We start from the raw sequence: 18,529 nt of genomic DNA, 5'->3' as shown, positions 1-18,529 counted from the left end.
GTACCAGACCACATATTTCACTTTTTTACTATTTATATTTTTGAGTATATCATTTCAGTTTAACAAGTGCTTGTAGATGGTTGTTCAGTTGACTAGGCTGTCAAAATATTAAACGGTATACATTCTTACAACTCTTCCTTGTCTCTTTCCCTACCACACACAGTCATGAAAGTAGTTGAGCACAAAGCAAAAGAATGAAAAAGCATTTCTGCACAAATATCATGAAGTAAAGAGGAGTAAAGCAATGGAAGAGGGAGGGAATGAATTATAAATTTCAGGCAGGAGGGAGTGTTGTATGTTTTGCTTTTCATTTTTTAGAATGATATTCTCTGAATCTTGCTTATGAATCAGTCTGACAACTCCTGTAGTTATGGTAATCTAGTGGCACTCAGCGTACACTGCTCTAATTTCTTTATTGCAAGCTGTAGTTTTCAAGAATGCTAAATGCATTGCATGCCATAAGCCTTTTCGATTGCTCATTAGTGAATTGTAATTTCACACTTCATTTAAAATATTCTTAAACATTCTCTCACAGTAAAAGGTTTCACACAGTAATTAAGAGGCCCAGTTAACAAAGTCTGAGAAGTCTGATTTCCTCACGGGGAATGATCTTGCTGAATTGTGGCATTTCAATTAACATGTTAAAGGTTGCCAAATATAAATTTTATGTTGCCGTAATCCAAAATATTGTTACCTGGCAAAAAGTATAATTTTTGCTCCAAGGACAGGCTGACAAAGATTTTATTTTATTTTATTGCCCTGCTGTCTTTCAACAGATAGACGATGAGCTTTTTAATCCAGACTACGTGGAAGTCGATAGAATAATGGATTTTTCACATAGCACAGATGATAATGGAGAGGTAAAGAAAAGTGTCTGTATATCTTCAGTCATTTATACAACTTCCTATCTAAATATTAGAAACTTCAGTAGGTTTGATTGCTTACTTTTATCCTGTAGAAGTGAGGATGGAGAGCATTGACAGATATATATGTTCATGCACGTATTTCAGTAAAGGTCATGGACCTTCTGCCACTCTGCAGCGGAAATATAACAATACATTTCAAATTTTAAAAAAGCCTTGTTTCCAGAACACCTGATCAGAACATGACAGGATGTCCAACTTCAGTTTTTATTGCGTTGCTGTTTACTAATATGGAATGTACCTTCTTAAACTGGGACTTTCTAGTCTGGCAACATGCCAGTCCATGGATGTTCCTGGATCAGAGTGCCCTATGGCTGGGAACCCAATGGCAGGGAGGCTGGTATTCAGTAGCCCAGCTGAGGCTGGAGCCAGCAGTAGGCAGGCCAGGGCCTGGCAGCCAGCGCAGAAATAAAGCTGGCAGTGGGAAGAGGTGCTGGTTGAGGTTTGGTGCCAGGGTAACTTCCCTGGTCTGGCAAATTCCCTCATTGGGGTCCAGTCAGTTCTCGAGCATGCTGAATCAGGGAGGTCCAACCTGTATTTTGAAATGCTACATAATCTATTACCCTCTGGATAGATCTGTGCACCAGAAAAAAAAATAGGTTAATAATGTGAGTAATTTTGTAAAAATAAAGATCTCAATGATTGCCCATTTTTAAAAGAAAATATTCTGAACAATTATGGAAGTTAAACATACAGCTAAGTAGTAATTAAACCATATTTACTCTGAATTTCTAATTCACCATCAAAAAAGGAGGTAGGAACTTTGTTAATCCCTATCTGATCATCGTTACACATGGATCTAAATTGTCTGTCTGCGCCTCACTTATGACTCACTCTCCTGAGCAGAATCATTTGCTTAGTTGACTTCCAAGAGAACTCCAGTGCACCATTCTGCTCTTGAGAGCAGAAAAGGCTTTAGCAATACAGGTTGTACCTCCCTTAACTGGGACTTTCTGGTCTGGCAACATACATGGTCTGGCAGGATCACAGATGTTCCTGGATCACAAAGCCCAGGTATAGGAAGATCGGGCCATGAGAGCAGGAGTGGTGGGGGAGGAGGAGGCCAGTGATTTAGGCGGGAGTCCCGTGTTGGGGGAGGGAGGTGGGATGGAAGGTGGCACATCAGGGAGTTCTGGCCTGTGGCTGGGCTGTAGCAGGGGGCCAACAGTGGCCAGAGCTCTGGCCCCGGCTGTGGAGCCTGGGGGCTGGTGGCCCTGGCCACTGCGTGACATGTCCATGGCTGGACAGGCAGCAGCAGGGCCAGGCTGGAGCCCTAGCTGGGGGGCAGCAAGGAACATGTTGGGAAGGACCTCCGCTGGTCTAGTAAATCCCCTCATTTGGGCCCAGTCAGGTCCTGAGGGTGCTGGATGAGGGAGGTCCAACCTATACCTATTTGTTTTATCACCGGTAACAGTGAATACTGATATTTCCCTTTGACGGTTGCTGTTTCAGTGATTCTGGATTTCCTGCTGAAAAGTTTCATGATACTCTGACAAGAAGACTATCCCTCTGTAATTGTGTGGCAAAGGCAGGAGACCTTCATAGTTGTACAGCAAAATTTTCATTTATTTTAAAATTGTATTTAATTTTAATGATTTAAAATTACAAAGTTTAACTTTGCTACTCATTGTAGTAATGAACTACATTCCCTTCATTCTTATCTTACATGATCAGATTTACAACAGGTTAGCCTGCTGTTGGATCCACGGTGTCCAACATGCTAGCCCCTAGCTACCTGTGGCTATTTGGCTGGTTGATTGTGGCTAGTTTGCTATAGTAATAGCCACTGTAGCGGCTACTACTTCAGAACTGGTTTGACAACCCGGTGTTAGATTATACTTCTGGTTATTTTAGGACATTTAAAAAAAATCTAAGTGTTTTATATTGTATTAGTGTCATGTTACATTGCAGATTGTCTTTGTTAGTTACATGTCATTTAGAAAAGTTTGTAATTTTTAACATTGAATCTAATTTTATCCAATCTTACCCGCTCTTTAACAATTGATCAAAAACAGCCTGTAACTCATTATCTGGTGAAGTGGTGTTCACTTCCTTATGAAGACAGCACTTGGGAGCTAAAGCAGGACATAGACCAAGCTAAGATTGAAGAATTTGAGAAACTGATGTCTAGGGAGCCACAAATGGAGCGTGTGGTAAGAATTGGCTCTGTGTAGAGGATTTTATTTGAAAATAGCAAAGTAATGTGGTCTTTCAGAAACCACTAATGGGATTTGCTGTATTTGAAACAGGAGCGACCTCCTGCTGATGACTGGAAGAAATCGGAGAGTTCCAGGGAGTATAAAAACAATAACAAACTCAGGGAATACCAGTTGGAGGGAGTAAACTGGCTTCTTTTCAACTGGTACAACACGTGCGTAAAGTAACTTTTTTTTATTGTAGAACTATTGCTTTAGAGCTGTTTTTATCGTTTACATTTAATGTTAAAATTTTAATGTTTTATAGTCTTTTAAAAATGAGGCTTCAAAACTGTTAACTATTTTTATTACTTGGATTACATAAAGTTAACAGTTTTTATTATGTTAAATATATTTGTAACATAATGTTACATAATAAGTCCATGTTTATATATACATGTCTTTATTCTGTGACAAACCTTTCTTGAGAGAAAATTATTTAAATGAGAAATATGATCATCTTGCATCACCTAATAATATATTGTTTGTTTAAAACTTTTTGACAGTGTTTTTTTCACTTTAAGTCCATACTAATCTATTAATTTATATATCTGTCTAGCCGATATTAACTTTTTAGATATTTTTATTTTGTAATTTCATGTTCAGAAAAGAACCATAAGACTTTTTGTATTTTTTTTCAGGCGAAACTGCATTTTAGCAGATGAAATGGGGTTGGGGAAAACTATCCAGTCTATTACCTTTCTCTATGAGATATATTTGAAAGGAATCCATGGTCCTTTCTTGGTTATTGCTCCACTGTCCACTATCCCCAACTGGGAAAGGGAGTTCCGCACGTGGACAGAGTTGAATGTGGTTGTGTATCATGGGAGTCAAGCCAGCCGGCGGACCATTCAGTTGTATGAAATGTACTTCAAAGATCCACAGGTAGATACTCCTTTTGGAATTTTGTGAAACAGTAATCTTTAAAAGTCAAGTAATGAGACTGTCTTGGACTGATTTTTTTTTTTTCTGCGCTATTAATGTCAGTTTGTAATACTACTATGGTAGAATTAAGTTTAGTGTACATTTCTATATTTTATAAAGAGAAGGTCTCTTTTTTTAGAGCGGTCATTGGTTGGAAATCAGTAGTGTAGTTGAGGTAACAACTTGCATAAGGTTTGCTCTGTTTTATACTTTTCAGGGCAATGGAGTGAAAAGCTTCTTAATGAGGTGGCTTCTCTAATTTGAAAATATGCCATAAAATGCATAAATGTGTCTTGGTCACTATAGTCTTGATGGTAAGACATTGTGTGTTAAGGAGAAAGTGAAATGAGGCTTTTGATTTTAGGTTTTAATTGATAAACACCAGTAAAGTACTCCGAACACAAAAAAAAGAAAGTAGTGCTTATGCAATTAACGCTGGAAATTATTACTAGTATCTAAGCAGATACTATTACAGGAATGTGATTTCTAACATGCACTAATGTGTTTTGCATTTATTGGTCTGTGTGTAGACCTTGTTGGTGCGCACTAAATGTCCCCTAGTGCACTTTGATATAGTGCTATTTGAAACACTTCTTCATTAAAGTGCACCGTAATATATTAAAGTAACACTTTGCTCACAACAGCAGATACAAAGAGCCCCACAATCTCCAGTTTTGGATATCTGCATATAAAACTCCAAAATAGCTAAAAATCCGTACAAATAAAAAATAACCTCCCCAAAAGCACTTTGAATAAACATGCTAGAAATAGAAAATTAGTTGGGATGACCGGTGTTGGGGCTGTTAAGGGGAAACAAAAAATATTTTTAAAACACATGAATGGATCCCTAAAACCCATCATTTTGTATGTTGCTGCCTACTGAAGTAGCTGAGTAATTACTGTCTTTAACTTTTGGGGATTGTAGTGCAGGTTGTTTAGTATTAAAATGAATGTGATTCCATGAACTCTAGCAGATTGCTAGTTTGTTAGGATAGTAGAAGGATATTAAAACTGCAGCTTCACTCTACTTTTCTTCAATTTATAATCAATGCCTATGAACATGTATATGCAGAAAATAGATCCTGCCAGATTAACTTGTAATTTTAGCCAAAAAAAGTTAAGTTTAATTGACAAAGAATAATAGTGCTGGTGTGATATACATAGAGCTCTGTAAGGCATTTAACTTGACTTCAGACATCTTAATTAAAATAACTAGAATGGTACACATTTGACAAAAATGGATTTAAAAGTAGCTAAAAGTTAAGCCTCAAAGTGTAATTGTAAATAGGTAGTCATAATAGTGAACAGATGTGTTTCTGCTGAGGTCCTGCCAAGATCAGTTTCTGTCCCTATTTTAATATTTTTACCAATGAACTACAATAAAATATAAAATCATTATGGAAAAGTGATAGCTACTGGATAGGTAACTGATGAAATGTAATCTGAATCACTTATCCAGCCGGGCACAAGCAAGCAATGTATGTTTCAGTACATCCAAAAGAGAAGTTGTATATCTAGGAACAAAATCCATGTTTACAGGATGAGGGACTCTGTCCTGGGAAACAGCTACTCTAAAAGACTTGGAAGTCATGGTGGAGAATCAGATGAGTACCCAGTGCACTATTGTGGTCAAAATAGCTAATACGATCCTTGGATGTATAAGCGGAAGTACAAGTAGGAGTAAAGAGGTGATTTTACTTCTGTATTTGTCATTAATGTAACTAAAGTTGAATATTGTTTCCTCATTTCAAGAAGGATGTTGAAAAATTTGTGGGGTTTTAGAGAAGAGCCATGAGGAAAGATTAAAGAACTAGATAACATGCCTTTATAGTGAGACATGGAGTTTAGTCTATTTAATTTGTCAGAGAATGTTAAGGATCAACTTGATTATGATCTAAAATACCTATATGGAGAGCATAAATTTGTCAATGATACAGGGCTCTTCAATCTAGCAGACAAAAGAATAACAAGATCCACTGGCTGGAAACTGAAGCAAGACTAATTCAGACTGGACACAAGACACATTTAAAGAAATTTACCCTTTTAACAACTTACCAAGGGTTATGGTGGATTCTCTGTCACTGGAAATCATTACATTGAGATTGGATGTCTTTCTGAAAGGCATGCTCTAGAGCAAAATGGAATTAGTTCAGTATGAAGGATGAGAGAATATCTTTTATTGAACTCTCACCCATCTTGTGTGTCTAGAATTAATTCAGGGAAGTCCTATGGCTGTGGTATGCAGAAGTCCAGACAAAATTATCATAAATGGTCCCTTCTGGCCTTATCATAGACTGACTCATATACGAATTTACTGACTTGATTTTATTGGCTTTCAGAACTCAAATATATTTATGCTTTTAAACACCTAAAATACTATATTAATAAAGTATGATTATGGTTCTTTGAGTATGTATATGTGAATCCCAATGTGGATGTGCATATGTGAGAGAGTGGATTTTTGTTTTCAATGGCAGTATCTGTTAGTAGCAGTGTATACTCCTCTGCCATCTAATCCTCCCTTCAGAGAGCATAAAGGGTGAGGCAGGCTCAATTTTCCTTTAGTTTCCTTTTACTGCTTATGACAATAAGACAACCTGGAGAGCGATCTTTCCATTTATTCATTGTTAAACTTTTTCATGCTCTTCATAACACCTTCAGAATTCATCTGATTTTCTGATATACATAGACTATGAATGATGTTGACTCATCTGGATAGAACACTTAGACACCCCCAGCCACCCTCAGTGCATGGTGCATTTGAAACCCATAAGCCTGAAACTCGACCTATCATGTGATGGACACATTCCAAATCCCACAGACTGGCACCTATGTTTCAATCTCTACAAAAATGTAAGTTGCAAGATGCATAGTTGAAATGTCATCTCTTGGAGCAATCTGTGAAGGTCTCTTCAGATGCTGTGAAGAAACAGAAGCCAATATCATCCAACACATCATCTAGCAAGCAAACTACTCAAAAATACCATGGAAAAGACAGTACTGAAGGAAGGGAAATTGGTGCCAATGTTGGTCTGACACCATAGGTTCTTCAATCTGGGTTCAAGTACTGTTACGCCCAGCCCAATCCTTTGTCATTTCAGGGACAACTGAAATCAAATAAGGTACTACAGAAACAATTGGAATCAAAGGGGTACTGCTAATGATAAGCACCCAAAAAGCCTCAATCTGTTTGGAAGAAAAATCTTACTCTTCTGCTTCATCAGACACTCCAGAGAGGCTGGGATGCCTTCCTTTGCCACCTGCAGATGAAGGGCACTAGATGCCAGAGTGATTTGTGCTGCATATAGACTTCCTGGAGATCAGGGCACCTCGCTGGCCTGTGTGGCATTCCTGAAAGATCTGTGGTTCAGATCTTTATGGACAGCCTGTCTAGAACTCACTGTAACAGCAAGTGAGGAGGTGCTTCATCATCCTATTACTTCAAAGTCATCAGGCTGTGGATGTGGTGTCACCAAAACAGGGTGATTCCCCTTGGTTCTGAACCTTATAAATATCAGTAATGACATGGCAAAATTTCATAAGTGGACAGATGATAACCAGCCAAGAGTGGCTGCTATAGAAATCTATCATCAAACTAATAGTTTGTCATTGGAGGACTGTTATGATTTATCTGGTCACCACGCAGGATAGTGCCAAATGCCTGAACTTTTGTCCCACAGAGGGTATGAACCTGCTCTTCTAATGACACATCTTTCTTCTACAGTGGACTACCAGCCTCCTATATACCTTTTCCCTGGTTCCTTTAATGCCCAGGGTGATATCCAAAGTCAGTCAGGACAAGGCCATACTAACCCTATTGGACAAAGCTATTGTGACTGGCAAATCTCTGGCACGTGTCCATTCAGATCGCCCAGCCTCTTTATCTTCCCAGATATATCCTAGACCTGCAGTTATGGTATTTGGGGACTTGGATGTTTTCTGATTGAGCACCACTGAGAGACTGTTCTCAACAGGTTCAAAAACTGTTTAGAGCAGGAAGATAAGACCTGCTTAGAAAATCTACTTCTCCAAGTGGAAACAGTTTGGCAGCCAATTATAATATGGGTTCACCTGAGGCTCTGATACAGCAGATCTTCAAATATATTTGAACCAGAAACAAATTGAATTGGTGCTTAGTTCTCCCAAAGCCCATATTGCTGCAATATTATGTCCTGTTTCCATTCAATCATACTCCATTCTCACATGTGACAGTACCAAGATTCTTTAAGGATTGTCCTGCATACCTAAATAAGTATTGGAGACCTGATTTCTACATGGGATAGCAACATATCATCCCTCTCCTTCCAAGCTGTTAACATGGCCTTTAGCATGGAAAGTCAATAAGCTCCATGTTCTCGTGGCAAGATCTCCCTACACACCTTTTCACAGGGACAAGTCGATTCTGAGACTTTATCTTAAATTTATCCCAGATGACAAGACCAAACCTATTTAACGGCCTCATCTCTTTTTGTGCTTATATGTGGCTCACTAAAAAAGGCAAGCAAGCTTATCACAGAGAATTTCAGCATGCTGAGCTATAGCTATCAAGCATCTGTGCAGATGTTGTCATTAGCCTGCTTCAGGAACATGTCAAAACTTGATGTATGCATATCCACGAACTTTCGTGAAACATTATGCCCTTGATGTGGTGGCTAGGTTTAATACCAAGTTCAGATCAGCAGAACTGCATATTTGACTCCTTGGCTGGCACTCCTCATTTTCCACCATTCAGAATCTACTCCTGTTGGGATCCACACTGATGCTTAAAGAAGAAAGAACAGTTACGTACCCTATAGTAACTGATTCTTCAAGATGAGAAGGTCAGTGTGGATCCCACAACTCCTCTTCTGTTTTAGTTTTGAATTGCATGGTAACTAGGGAAGATTCCTGCCACCTTTCTCTTTATGCCTTTATAAAGGAGCAAGAGGAGTAGCCTCAAGAGACACTGCTATTAAAATAAATTTTGCTGTTGCATCCTGGAGGCATATATAGTTGTGTAGAGGGTTCCCTGTAGTATAAGAATGTGGGTAGAAGGGAAATATTGGGCAAATGACCACAAAACTCAAATGTTATCAGTTTATAGTATTGACATTAGAACTAAGACATATGTGGGAAGATAACTTTTTATTGTCTGAAGAAGATTGGGAAGGAATATATCAAAATTCCATCCATTATCTTCACTATATTTTTCAGAAAAAAAATCTTTAATATGTTTTAAAAAATGACTAACAAAAATATGTAGCATTGTGGCCTTTCTGATTAAAAGGATTTTACTAACAAAAGCTGATACTATGTTTTTATTAGTCTCTAAGTTGCAACAGGACAACTCTTTGTTTCTAAAGTTACAGGCTAACATGGCTATGCCTTTGAGGTTTACTAACAGGGTTTATTGGACATCATTGTTTGAAAAATTCAGGAATAACTAAACATAGGAAATGGAGATGCCCCCCAATAATCAGCTAAATTATCCCATAGAATTTTCTTGCCTCAAATTAAATAAATATTAGGGAAATGTATGCAAAGATTTTTCTACAGCTGTGAATCTGTTCCTCTCCAAAACTCTGCTTATTAGAATTAGATGAATTAAATATGTAGTAAACACGAAGACGTGAGTACTGACATGTCAATTAGCAAAATATGTAATACTCAGGAAATTGAACTCTTAACATACCTCCCGTTTATTCAGAATGGCTGAAAGAACTGTCAAACAGCTTTGGTGGAGAAGATAAATCTAAATAAAATAGGAAAAAATTACATTAAAACCTGGTGTTGCATTGTTATGTTAAAATTTTGTGGTGTAACATGTCACTGCAAAAATTGTGTCTATATCTAGTATGAACTGATAAAACCACTGGTTCTTTGTAAAATAAATAAATAAATAAATTTAAAAAAATGGGGCATAAAGCAGCAAACTTGTTTGCCTTCCTTTGTTCTGATGTTAGTGATAATGATTGAATTTAAATATATTGCTCAGTACACTGCTTTGTATTTTATGTGAAATTTTAAAAATCTTTTTATTTCCTTTATTTATTAGTGAGTTTGTGTACTTACAATTATCGCTATTCTTTCAGGGTCGGATAATAAAGGGGTCCTATAAGTTTCATGCTATCATCACTACATTTGAAATGATTTTGACTGACTGCCCTGAGCTGCGTAACATTCCATGGCGTTGTGTAGTAATTGATGAAGCCCATAGACTGAAAAACAGGAATTGTAAGCTCTTGGAAGGACTGAAGATGATGGATCTGGTCAGTGCTTTCGTTCTTCCATCTTATGTACTTACTGTAGTTCTGGTCGTTAATTTATTAAGAACATAACTTTACAAGCCTTTCTGTGTTCTGCTAAGGAAACTCAATTCTGAAAGAGAATTGTTTGAGAAACTTTTCTTAATTTCTAAGCTAGTTATATGGACATACCTGCAAACCTTTATTTTTAGTTTAAAGTTTGAAGGGCTCCCCACTCTCCTCATTTAAATTAATCCAGGAAGTTGGTCTTCCCCCATAAAAAAGGAAGACCGAGAAATCTATATTTCCCACCTTTCCTTCTATTCATTCCATTTTTAAACTCCCTTTTTGTCTTGTCTCCATCTACACCTTTCTCTGCCTCCCATCTTTAAAAATTGTTCGCTTATCTATTTTAAATGAATTTTAAATGAAAACATGAAGAGAAAAGATCTCTGGTGTAAGAGAAACTGCTAGGCTCCAACTACCTCTGCCATAGATTTGTGATATAACCCTGAGAAAGTTCCTTAAAGTTGACTTTCATGAGGAGATAGTTAAATGGTAGTGCCCCATCTTCTTTAGTGCATATAAAAAAGTTGAAAGTTGCTTTTAAAAAATTTTTTGCCTTAAGATTTGATATTTTGTTATTGTTGTCTTGTTCCTTTGCTGGAGGATTCTTTGCACCATGATGGAATGAAATAGTGGTCTGCAGACCTACAATGGGTTCTCCAACAAAAGCTTCCTGACAGGGGTTTTAAGTCTTATTGAATGTTTGTAAAGATTTTTGTAAAGGCATTTATTATGATGTTTGAGAGGAAGATGGGCACATAGATAAGGCAGTTGACTAGGACTTGAGATCTGCTTTTGATTGCTGCTTTAGTACAAGCTTTCTCTGTGATAAGCAAGTCACTTTACCTTTGTACTTCCTTTCCCTACATGTAATATAGGGATAATAATGCTTCATTTCTCCCACTCAGTCTTGTCTATTTACACAGTAAAATCTTTGGGGCAGGGACTCTGCATTTGTTGAGTGATGGCGTCTGAAGGCTTACCTTCACCATGGAGTGGATTCACGCTACAAGGATGATCCACTGGTGATTGATTTATCGCTTCTGCTTAGATGGGATAAATCGATCTCCAACTGCTCTCCTGTCAGCTCCAGTACTCCACCAGTGTTCCCTCTAAGCTGCGTGGCAGCACAGCCCTGCAACTGCTTAATGAGCCCTGCCCAGCCAGGGGCTCAGAGCTTCCACACATGGAGCTGTCTGGCAGGTGGAGAAGCATGTCTCCCTCAGTGACAGCAGCAGCTCCCTGCAGAGGACAGAGCAGCAATTGTCCCCTCTCTACAGAGTCGCTGCTGTCACTGAGGGAGAAGTGCTCCTCTCTTCCCTTCTATAGGCAGCTTTGTGCACAGCAGCCCTGAGCCCCTGGCACAACTGTGGGGCTGTGCTGCCATGCAGCTTAGAGGGAACACCATACTCACAATGATGAGAAGAGAAACTGGAGTCAATGGGAGAGCAGCCCCCGCTGATCTTACCTCACAGAGCACACTGCGGTAAGTATGTCAACTGCAGCTATGATTTGTGGAGCTGAAATTGAGTAGGTTAGATCAAAGGGAGAGAGGTGATGTTGTGAAAACGAGGTCCCAGTCTTGGATCAGCTTCTGGATGCTACTTCAATATGAATAAGCACTATTCATCTTTGATTGTTTTTTCAACCGCTAATCCACAAAAACTAAACATGCTATTTTTTAAAGTTTTGTTTGTCTTTTTTCTATTACATAAGTAATATAAAATATTTCTTTTTGCTCCCCCACCTTGCTGCTACAGTTGTCCTTCCCCATTGACTCTGGGGTCAAATCTTAAGTCCTTCCACACTTTCTGTCTTGCATCTTGTGACTTCCCCCTTGCCACATCTGCTTCTTTCATCCTAATCTGCACTCTGATCATTTGGCTTCCTGACTCTTAAGAAAAAAACAGGTCTGCTTTGAACAGACATTGGGTCCTGTGGACACATGTTTACTCAGCTGGTTTTGAGATGTTTGAAAAATTAGGACAGATAGGTAACTGCCCCTTTCTAGTGCTATGTGGATACTGTGGAATTTTTACTATTGAAGTGGAGATGGAGTCCTGGTACAAGACTGCTTTGTAGCAGTAACTGGTTTCTGTTCCTGGAGAAGCGGTGACTAGTTCTAGCTATCTTGGTAATGCAGCAAAAACATGAAAACTGGACAGCCCAACTGAAGAAGATATCGATACCCCAATTTATGTCAGCTTTCATTGCAGCAGACATTTAATGTAGTATGTGTGTATCCTTCAGTTATGTTAGCGATGACAGATGGAGGGGAAAGCAGAGCTGTTAGAGCTTATCGTGTCTCCCTAGCTTAAAAGTCTGTAAGATTTGTGGAGATGACGAGGTCATGCAGCACAGATAAGTCCGAAAGGACCCTGGCTGGCTAAAGGACCTATCTTTGGCAAGAAGCTGAGTGGAGTGCCTGGACAGATTTGGAGGAAGGCCAGAGTGTTCAGTCTCTCAAAAAGTTTACAAACAGCTATAGAGTTGGAGGAGCTACTGAATAAGGAAAGAAAACATCTGCATGGATTGATTCTAGACAACTGCTTTTTTTTTTCTTGCAGGAACACAAGGTTCTGCTTACTGGGACCCCATTACAGAACACTGTAGAAGAGCTGTTCAGCTTGCTTCATTTCTTGGAGCCAGGTCGCTTCCCATCAGAAACCACATTCATGCAAGAATTTGGGGATCTGAAAACTGAAGAACAGGTAATTTTACTTTGCACTTTGTTTTCCCTGTTTAAAGAGACTCTTAATCCTGCTACAGTAAACTTCATTGAAGATGATGATTATTTATTACAAACAACACTGTAGATATTTAGAAAAGGAGTAGTAAAGGAGAAAAATGTTTTTCTAGTGTATTTAATCATTGAATACTAAAACTGGAAGAGACCTTGAGAGGTCATCAAGTCCAGTCCCCTGCCCTCATGGCAGGGCCAAGCACCATCTAGATCATCTCTGATAGATGTCTATCCAACCTGCTCTTAAATATCTCTAGAGATGGAGATTCCACAACCTCCCTGGGCAATTTATTCCAGTGTTTAACCATCCTGGCAGTTTGGAAGTTTTTACTAATGTCCAACCTAAACCTCCCTTGCCTCAATTTTAAGCCCATTGCTTCTTACCTATCATCGAAGGCCAAGGAGAAAAAATTTTCTCACTTCTCCTTATATCACCCTTTTAGGTACTTGAAAATTGCTATCATGTCCCCTCTCAGTCTTCTGTTGTCTAAACTAAACAAGCCCAGTACTTCCAGTCTTCCCTCATAGGTCAATCTAGACCTTCAGTCATTTTTGTTGCTCTTCTCTGGACTTTCTCCAAATCTTTCTTGAATGTGGTGCCCAGAATTGGACATAATACTCCAATTGAGGCCTAATCAGCTCAGACTGGAGTGGCAGAATGACTACTTGTGTCTTGCTCACAACACTCCTGTTAATGCATTCCAGAATCATGTTTGGGCTTTTTTGCAACAGTGTCATGCTGTTGACTCCTAATTAGCTTGTGATCCACTATGATCCCTGGATCCTTTTCTGTAATATGTCTTCCTAGACTGTCACTTTTCATTCTGCATGTGTGAAACTGATTGTTCTTCCTAAGTGGAGTATTTACTTTGTTAGTGTATGTGTAATAAATTTCATTGTTTCCTCTGTTCATTTGTATAGCACCAGGGCAGTTCCAAATATTTTAGAAAGAATTTAAGAATGTCCTGGGGATTAGGGGACAGGTATAATAGCAGAAACACCTTTCACTTTTTTTAATTTTAGACTGACTAGGTTTCTAGTTGACATTGTCCCTTTAACATGACAATAGAATAAGGGGCTGCTTTTTTTCCCATAAAACAAATGAAAATACTATCATTGACTTCAGTGAGAGCTGGATTAGGTCTGATCCTAAATTAGTGATATAACCCTTGACAGACATTGTGTTTGTAATCTTTAATCAGAAATATACTACTCTAGTGTTCCCCATTTAAATGAATGAAAAGATCTCTCAAAATTTATGCAGCAACATTGATAAATATCAAGAGAAATTAATTTATAACCTATAAAAACTACATTGAAGGAGGCTCAGGTTGCAAAGTTGAGCACTCAAAAGCTAAGAATAAAGGTTAGCCACCTTGTGCGTTTAATTATATGCTTGCACACTTCTTTTTTCACAGGATCCTATTCTGATTTGGCTTCAAAGACCTTAAATCTGGTGCTATTAACTTCTGTTTGCTTGATTTGTGACCTTAATTTTCTTTTAAGGAAGTCCTTTGTATTTAATTTACTTACATTTAAAAAAAATCAAACTGGAAAATAAATCTGTTATATTATATGGGTCATAATGACCCACCACATGACATCTACATATAGAATCTTTGGATTCACGGCACAATCCTGTACCTCTCAAATTAACCAAGTTGCAGGCAGAAATATCCTCTAGCCCACATGAACCAGCTACAAGACCAGGATGAGGCACATCACTTTGACAGTGGATTTTCATAGCTGTTTGCTCCATAACAGATGAGTGGTGAGACTCTGAAATCATAGAATTGTGGGAATGGAAGGGACCTTGAGAGGACACTAGTCCAATCTACTGCACTTATTGCAGGACTAAATGTTATCTAGTTACATTTCTGACAAGTGTTAGTCTACAATGATGGAGATTCTATGATCTCCCTAGCCAATTTAATAGTTAGGAAGCAGTTATTTTTCTTGGAACTTTATATAATAAGCTAATATTGTTCATCTGGCAGAAATCATCATGGGAAATTTTAGCCTGAACAATTAGTTTTATAAGCAACTGAAAACAGGGTCTTATTATAGGTTGCCTTTTCATTATAGGCATTACCACCAGCTCTATTTAAAATGAACAAAAGTTCTGAAGTGTCTTCAGGTATCTTACTATTTCACTCAGTGGCCATGATTGGAGTGAAATGATGCTTCTTACCTTGAGAAACTTTTATTGAAGTGAAATCTGTTTGATAACTTCAAATGCATGGTCACACCAAGGAAAAATGTACAAGTCAGAAATACAGTAACAATACCTTTTTAAAACGGTAGTCTTATGTATCCCTAGGGTAACCTAAGTAGTAATCATTTGTTAGTGTGTTGTATGAAAAAATTCTGTCTTTCAAAAAGAAAGTATTTGAGTTCTGGAGAGTGGAGCAGAAAGTGGAGAAAAGGAAATTTTAGAGGCTCACGAACTTTCTAGGATTAGGGTGATCTATACGGTGAAGATAATCAGAGCATCTCCTGAAAACTGAAGATTACATAATATCATTTTGAAAATGAAAGCATAATATTTAAGGCTTTACTGTTACACAATTATTTACTAAAGCTGTGTGTCCTAGGTGCAAAAGCTTCAAGCCATTTTGAAGCCAATGATGTTGAGACGCCTCAAAGAGGATGTAGAAAAGAACCTGGCCCCCAAAGAAGAAACTATCATTGAAGTTGAGCTGACCAACATTCAGAAGAAATACTATCGTGCTATTCTTGAAAAGAATTTCACATTTCTCTCTAAGGGCGGTGGTCAAGCTAATGTACCTAATCTTTTAAACACTATGATGGAACTACGAAAATGCTGCAATCATCCATATCTTATAAATGGTAGGCCTGCATTTTTCTCTACTTTTTCTCTTAACAGCTGTGGGGAGCTTCAAGATGATATAGCGGTGTTCTAATATGCACGCTAAATAGTCGTTTCTCTCCCTTTCCTTCAGGATAAAGAGCTATGGATGGATGTACTACATGTCCTGACAAAAGCTGTAAAATGCAAGCATCCTATTATATTTTCCCCCAGCAGAGTGACAAAATGAGTCTCTTTAGAGATCATCATGGGTTCACAGCCAAGTTTGGGACCACTGCTTAGAAAAGTTTGTTGGTCCTGTCGCCCTGTTAAATTTTGATCATCATACTAGCCTCATCTAACTTTTCTTATCGTCTCTCTCCCACTCCACCATTTGAATTCCAACATGACTTTAGTGGCTAATATGGCAAACCACTCAAGTTAGATATTATCACGTTGTCTCTTTCAGAGCTGCATTTGGGTATATCACATCTTCTAGCTCTAGTCAATCTTGATATCGCAGTTAAAATCCTCTCTGAATTGAACTTGTTGGGTAAGAAGTGTTGATCAGTCACGATGTTAAAGCGGATATTTCAAGTCCTGCTAGAATTAGAAACAAATTCTGGAAACAGTGTTTACATTTATATAACATACCAGATTTTAATTGTCATTGATCTTTCTGTGTGGTGCTGTTGCTGTTTTTAGATCAGGACTGAATACAGCAACTATGCAATGATGGACCAGTATAACTTCGTTACTAGCTAATATAATGTAGCTAACTAACTTATGCTAACTTACATGTGTTCAGTGATCAAAGCCATTTTCTGCTTTTTGGGGACAAAGTATTTACACCTCTGTAAATCTTGCTTTCCTCCTATTGTGTTTCTGCCTACCAATGCTTCTTCCCTTTCCCACAGTAATCTATCATTTGTGGTGTTTGATTTGATGCTGATTGTAAGTACACTTATTTGAGGACCATTTCTATACAGCTGCTTGCACAGCTATGGTGCTAAAGACATTATTTTTAGTTTTGAGTATTGGGGGGCATCCAGACTCTGTTGCTTAACTAAATTTTCTTGGAATATCTTTGTTAATAGAAGGAAATGGAAAAGTGACATCATTTGATTAATCTGGGATATGATGTAGTAATTTGGAATATCTTGCATTATGCCCTGCTAGACAGATGTTTTCTAGCTCAGTTTCTAAGCTGAGCTGATTCTGGACTAGAATATCTTAATAAAAACTTTGATCCAATAAATAAACTGAGGGCTTTTTGTTTGAAAATTGCATGCGTGTGCGCACGCGCACTATCCATTTCCTGGCACTAAATGTTTAAACAAACACTCAGATTGAGCTAGAAAAATCATGACTATCATTATGAGATGAAGTTTATCAAAATAAGTCCTTTAATTCTAGAGAAGAAATTTTTCTATTTCTTGGCTTCTGTAGCTGTTTTATCTTGTTGATCAGTAATTAAAATCTTTTCACATATGATGCAAGCTCATTGTAATTTTCTCTCAAGACCTTACAATGAATATACAGCAGCTTTGCATTGCTATTCTATGGAAAAACAGCAGTTGCAATATCTAAAGAAGGACTTTCATTCCTGTACTTAAAACTGTCCTGCAGGTTATTCTTTTGCTATTTTGCAGTGTCCACAATTATGCAAATAGTGTGACTCGTTAGGTCAGTAGGTCATATTTGGCATAGATTAGAGTGATGTGTAATTTTTAATGGGAAATTAAGAACACTGCCTATTTTTAGAGTTCATGGAAGCTTTTCTGATCATGTACTATTGCACATAAAGGTTTTAGGTTTGGGATTTTTTTAAATCAGCAATTTCTTTTGTCAAAGCAGTGCACCAAGTATATTGAATGATGTGAGGCGTCCCATGTAAATTTTGAGGTGGCTTTTCACAGTGCTTTTAAAGTATGTATTTAATATATAGTTGTTCAAGTCGCATGGCATTTGCGTGTGTCTGGGTGAGTCTGTTCCATGTGGAGACAACAGAAACTATTTAGATTCCTCTAATCTCAGGGAATAGCTGCGTTGTGTGTGTGTGTGTGTGTTCTGAAACAAATAGTGTCTGTGTTTCTAGGCTCATGAGTGGTTTTCCCCTTACAATCTCTCAGGGATTTATGGATAATTTTTCCCAGATACTGGAGAGCCAGCACAGTGTGTGACTCTGTGTTGATTCTTGCTGCAGTGGGACATGGTGAGAGGACTTAGGATTCTCTTGCTCTCACTACGCTGTAGGCCCCTGAAAATAATTTTTTGGTTGGAGAGCGTGAGAGCACTGGCTTGTCTGGTAGTCCACATGTTCTGCTTTCCTCACCCAGCCAGCCCAAAAATAAATAGTCTGGAGCAGAAGGGAGAGAAGGAGCTTTAGTGTTACTGGCTTGCTATCAGATACTTCTCCTGAAAAGGAATTACCAAGTTAGGGACAGTGAAGACAATTGGAGAGCGAGGAAGACCAAGGGCAAAGTGGGTACTTTCTTTAACAGAATTTTTTGGAGAGGGGTTGTGGAAAGGTACATTGTGTGGTTGCAGAGGTCCTGTGTATTATCTAAACCAAACTATGACTCTTTTGGAGTTCCTCAATCAGTACATTTGCATGTAGATTTGCAATGGTGTGTTTTAAGATG

At 38.1% G+C, this 18,529-nt stretch overlaps 1 protein-coding gene across 9 annotated transcripts in view; it reads left to right on the top strand.

Moving 5' to 3' along the window:
- CHD7 (chromodomain helicase DNA binding protein 7) overlaps positions 1-18,529 on the top strand; it is a 200,920-nt gene that overhangs the window by 157,567 nt on the left and 24,824 nt on the right. For all 9 annotated transcript variants that reach the window (XM_075920643.1, XM_075920645.1, XM_075920648.1 and 6 more), the window contains 7 exons: positions 777-860; positions 2,939-3,076; positions 3,173-3,294; positions 3,760-4,003; positions 10,114-10,290; positions 12,900-13,043; positions 15,670-15,925. In XM_075920643.1, coding sequence (XP_075776758.1) covers positions 777-860; positions 2,939-3,076; positions 3,173-3,294; positions 3,760-4,003; positions 10,114-10,290; positions 12,900-13,043; positions 15,670-15,925 — 1,165 coding nt within the window. The remainder of the gene's footprint in view (positions 1-776; positions 861-2,938; positions 3,077-3,172; positions 3,295-3,759; positions 4,004-10,113; positions 10,291-12,899; positions 13,044-15,669; positions 15,926-18,529) is intronic.

The sequence above is a fragment of the Pelodiscus sinensis genome, chromosome 2 (assembly GCF_049634645.1).
Source record: "Pelodiscus sinensis isolate JC-2024 chromosome 2, ASM4963464v1, whole genome shotgun sequence".
Lineage (NCBI taxonomy): Eukaryota > Metazoa > Chordata > Testudines > Trionychidae > Pelodiscus > Pelodiscus sinensis.
Note: the sequence above shows the minus strand (reverse complement) of the source record. Positions and strands in the feature narration are given on the sequence as shown.